Source organism: Octopus bimaculoides, chromosome 20, assembly GCF_001194135.2.
Source record: "Octopus bimaculoides isolate UCB-OBI-ISO-001 chromosome 20, ASM119413v2, whole genome shotgun sequence".
NCBI lineage: Eukaryota > Metazoa > Mollusca > Cephalopoda > Octopoda > Octopodidae > Octopus > Octopus bimaculoides.
In genome coordinates, this window is record NC_069000.1 from 38456012 (window position 1) to 38461285 (window position 5274).

The 5274-nt window shown below is 36.3% G+C and overlaps 1 protein-coding gene across 1 annotated transcript in view; it reads left to right on the forward strand.

The window, feature by feature from the left end:
• Positions 1-5274, forward strand: part of LOC106867837 (FACT complex subunit SPT16) — a 61214-nt gene that overhangs the window by 50983 nt on the left and 4957 nt on the right. The window contains exons 13-17 of the mRNA XM_052974974.1: positions 295-422; positions 1422-1557; positions 1855-1981; positions 2655-2773; positions 3499-3624. Of these exons, the coding sequence (XP_052830934.1) occupies positions 295-422; positions 1422-1557; positions 1855-1981; positions 2655-2773; positions 3499-3624 (636 nt within the window). The remainder of the gene's footprint in view (positions 1-294; positions 423-1421; positions 1558-1854; positions 1982-2654; positions 2774-3498; positions 3625-5274) is intronic.

Below are 5274 nucleotides of genomic sequence, written 5' to 3' on the forward strand. Positions count from 1 at the left end.
ACAACTCCGGTAACACCAAACATATGGTTAGAATGCCTCAAGTAACAATGAAATCAGGAAACGGGCTCTTATAAACCAGGCATGGCTTGAGAAGGAACAAACAGCAACATATATATATATATATATATATATATATATATATATATATATGAATACTTAGTCTATTGTCTGTATGTAAATTTTGTTTTAGCATTAGAAACCTTTGTTGCCGATTCTTTTCCACTTTATATTAATGCTTAGTCTATTGCCTGTATGTTTAAAATTAATTCCCTTCAAATATCCATTGTCTTTCAGAATATCAGCCAGTCCATTGAAGGAGATTACACATATCTCCGTATCAATTTCTTTCATCCGGGATCAGCCCTTGGCAGAAATGACGGTAATGTTTTCCCCAACCCAGAAGCCACTTTCCTCAAAGAAATGTAAATATGCCAAATTGCTTTTAAACATTAATCTTCATTTTATTTAAATGTTGAAGTAAGAATTGTTATTTACTGCTTTTTTGTGAAATGCTGTTTTAACCGCTTCGTATTCAAATTACTCTCAGATGTTAGGCTTATTTATTCACATTATTTGCAATTATTTTGTGTTAATTTGTGTACATGTGTCAGGAATACTCAGCCATTTATTTACACTATATTTCATGGCTGGGGTGTCTGACCTGTTAGGAGATTAAGCTTATTACATGTATTCTAACAAATAACACATCTAATGCTTTGTTGATAAGAATGATGAAAAATAAGGGTTCCACAACTTCTAGTTGGATAACCTGTATATGTGATTTGTTTTATAGTGACCAAATGTTAGTGTTGTACATTAGCTCACATCTTCCATCATGTTAAAAGCAACCAGTCCACTCTGTAAGATGGTTGGCATTAGGAAGGACATCCAATCATAAAAGTCAGGCTAAAACAGATGGTGAAACCTGGTGCAGTTTTCTAGTTTGCCAGCTCCTGTCAAACCGTCCAACCCATGCCAGCATGAAAAACGGATGGTAAATGATGACGATGTAGAATCGTACAGTGTACCACACATCATGTCAAAGGGATTGAAAAGTAACATGAAATGAAGTGCTTTGTGCAAAAAACACAACACTGCTTGATCCAGGAATTGAAACCACAATCTTGCTATCACGAGTGCAACACTAACCACTAGAACGAACACATGCCTTCATATACCACAACCACCCCGTCCTACATGGCAGCTTATAGTGGAATCACTTCAAGTACAATAGCTTTTGCTTATGAAAAATTAACTGTCCCTGCATAATAAATCAGTAATTAGTCTAAATTTGCAAATTTACTTATTCAGCTGGTGACACTTTTGGAACAAATTGATCGCTGGGCCTTATAATCCATTATATGTAAACTTGTTTTAGTGTTAAATTATGGTAATTCATATTCGTTGTTTTTTCATGGTAGAACATACCGAAGTTCCAACACAAAAGAACCAGGAGAAATCTTACCTCCATCATCAAATTTAAATACAGCCTTCAGGTTGATCAAAGAAGTTCAGAAAAAATTTAAGACCAGAGAGGCGGAAGAACGTGAAAAGGAGGTGAGTGGTCTTTCTTTCTATATCACTGCTGTCCATGTTATTCGCTGCTAAGCAGTCTCAGAAGAGATTGTAATATAGACATTACTTGTATGAAACTATGAAGCAGATCTTAGCATGTCTGATCTCTGGATGTTTGCTGCCTGTGTTTGACGGTATCCTATTTGATTGTCTCCCTTAGAATGCTCTGACCCGTTTCTATTTGATTGTCTCTCTTAGAATGTTAAAGTTGGTTTTACACTGGTCTTCTGTATTGACAAGATTTGGCCTTCCTAATTATACTCTTCTATTCCTTTTCAGGGAATTGTTAAACAAGATGTATTAGTAGTGGCTCCCAACAGAGGAAATCCTAAATTTAAAGATCTATACATACGACCAAACATAGTTTCAAAAAGAATTTCAGGAACACTCGAAGCCCACACAAACGGTTTGTTTTCCTCTTTCTGTTTTTGATAATTTTAACCTTTCAGCATTGAAACTGGCCACACCTGGCAAAAAAAAAAAAAAAAAAAACATTCTACCTGTTTCATGTTCAAAGTGGCTAGATCAGGCATCTTACACCTGTCTTACAATGTCATTCTTAAAAATAAGCAATCCTCAAAATCTTGAAGCTATGAGATGATGTATGATTAATTCAAAGCAATGAAAATAAATAAGCATTGCACTTGATGGAATAATCTGAATGGTAAATGGTGAAAGCATAGCAAATCCTATTTTTAAGACGTTGAAGTTATGTCTTCATTTGTTGGTTCTAAGAAAAGAGGTGTTTCTCTTTGGTAAATGACTCAGGTGAATTAATCAAACTTTGACTTGTTGAAATTTGTTCTAAGTGCTGCATCATAATCGAGTAGGCCTATGATCAGAGGCATACCAGATGTGACCATCCTGTCCCATCTGATCTTTTTGGATGTTAGACATTAATCTCCAATATGCAAATAGGTAGTCTGATTTGATAGTGATTAGCCTGCAAATGTTTTCTGGTTGAGAATAGTCCTTTCTCCAATAGGCACAAGACCTGAAATTTGGGACAGGAGGGATAGTTGATTATATTGACCCCAGTGTTACACTGGTACTTAATAATAATATTTTCTTTTTTCTAGGTTTCCGTTTCACTTCAATACGTGGTGATAAAGTTGATATTCTCTACAATAACATAAAACATGCATTCTTTCAACCCTGTGATGGTGAAATGATCATTTTGCTACACTTTCACTTAAAGGTAAATCCACTACTTCCATATTTATTAACTGATCTGTCTCTTGAAAATGCTTTCTGTTGCTTTCCTCTTCATTTTTATGTTGGTATCCATCATATTTGTTGTTTATGGGATTGTAGTGAAGGTGTCCCAAGGGATGGATTTCATATTTAAGTCTAGCAGTGGACTGCTCTTGGACAAGTCCTCTGCATGTGTACCTTCTCCAGTACTCTCTACAGCCTGGAAGGGTCCATACCCTCCCCTGCCTCTGTTAAGTAGAGTACCGGAACTTCAGCTACCATAACTGGAGTGGTTTCCTTTTGCCGTCTCCAGGCAGGTAGGATTTGAACTCGGGATGTAGAGAGCTGCAAGATACACCGTAAAGCTTTCCTGCCAATGAGTTTGGACACTGTAAAGCATTTTTGCCAATGCGCCAATAAATTTGGCAGGCTTCCGCCCACAGAGCAATGGGAAATGAAGTGTTTTCTTCAGGAACAAAATGCTCCGTCCGGTCTAGGAATTTAAACCCATGATCTAGGATTTTGAGTGTAACACCTTAACCACTAGACTATGTGACTTCACAGGCCTGTATGTTAATGCATTTCAGACCATAATCTATTTTCTCTATACGGACTCCAGTTTGTGTGACTAGACTTCTGCTTGTTGCTTTTCATTAGTTAATGTGTTTTGTCTTGCCTATTTGAATTTGTGCCTAAATTTCAAGTTAATCTTCTCCTTGTCTGCTGCAGCATGCCATTCTGTTTGGCAAGAAGAAACACATAGATGTGCAGTTCTATACAGAAGTTGGTGAGATCACTACAGATTTAGGTAAACATCAACACATGCATGATCGAGACGACTTAAGAGCTGAACAGGTAGGTTTGTGTTTCAATCCCATCTGATTCACATTGCTTAACCCTTTCGTTACCATATTTCTGTTGAGATGCTTTGTGTTTCTTGAAATTAAATTTTAAATATATAAGAAAGAATTTAGTAAAATAACTTATCATTAAGCTAGTGTTAGGAACATAAATTATGACTAAGGTTTGGTGGAAGATTTTAATTCAGAACTTTTGGAAACAAAACGTACTACAGGGCCAGAGGTGGTTTTGGGTGGGTTGGTATCAAAAAGGTTTGAACTATCAGGAAACACATTACACCATTTCTGTCATTTCAGTTTCTTTTTATTGGAGGTAATTTGTTAATTTACATTTACTGAATTTACTTGTGTTGGGGGCTCTGCTGGTGCTGGTGCCTTGTAAAAAGCATCCAGTTCACACTGTATAGTGGTTGGCATTTGCAAGGGGAGTCCAACTGTAAAACAAAAGAGTTTGTTTACATTATTTACATTTGATGGATATTTGTCCTCATCTTGTTTGTTGATAACACGTTTCGACTGATATACCCTCCAGCTTTCATCCGGTGTCTTGGGGGAAGTTTCGAACCTGGGTTCTCATTCCTAAGGTATTTTTCGATGTTGTTGTTGTTGTTATTATTATCGTCATTGTCATCGTCATCATCATCATCATCCAGGTCACTGCTTGGAATCAAACTCAGAATCTTGGGGTTAGTAACCCGCGCTCTTAACCTCAAGATTCCGAGTTCAATTCCAGGCAGTAACCTTAATAATAATAAAAACAACATTGAAAAATACCTTAGGAATGAGAACTCAGGTTTGAAATTTCCCCAAGACACCTGATGAAAGCTGGAGGGTATATCAACTGAAACATGTTAACAAGAAACAAGATGAGGGCAAATATCCGTCAAATATAAAAAATGTACATAATTCCTCATCTTTTAAATACAGAACTGAAAAAAGAACTTGCCAAAATTGACCGTACCTGTGTTGGTGCTATGTAAAAAGCTCTCTGTCCTCTCTGTGGAGCAGTTGGTGTTAGGAAGGGCATCCAGCTGTAAAGACCATGCTGAAACGGTCAGTGAATCATGGTACAGCCTTCTGGCTAGCCAGCCCCTGTCAAACTGTCCAACCCATGCCAGCATGGAAAGCGGATGTTGAATGATGGTGATAAGTTGTACCATTTTATACTTGGTATTAACTGGAAAAGCTCTGTGATGGGACTTAAATATATAGGGGCAAAACTAAAACTATGAAGACTAAAAAAATTTTGTACGGAAACTTAATACTAAATTAAGTGTGCAACTTATAACAAATAAATGTGGCTAGTATAAAACAATAGAAAAATAATGAAACCTGAGGGATATTTAAAGAGAATCAATGGAATATATTGCTAGGAATTTAGTGAATCGTATATCAAGTTCAAGTGTTAGGTGATGAAGAAGTAATTAATAAACATTGGAAAATTTATAGCAGATGTTTTGTTTTCTAATTTTGTTATTGAGTTTGGGATGTTTACAGCCAACTTGAACTGGCAGTGCTCTACTGATTCTGCCATCCACCCACCATATTTATACGTTTGTGGCATGTTTTCTGCATACTATAATTGCAGAAATCAGATCTATCCACTCAAAATTAACTTTTTTTCTTTTTTTTTTTTAACTGGGTT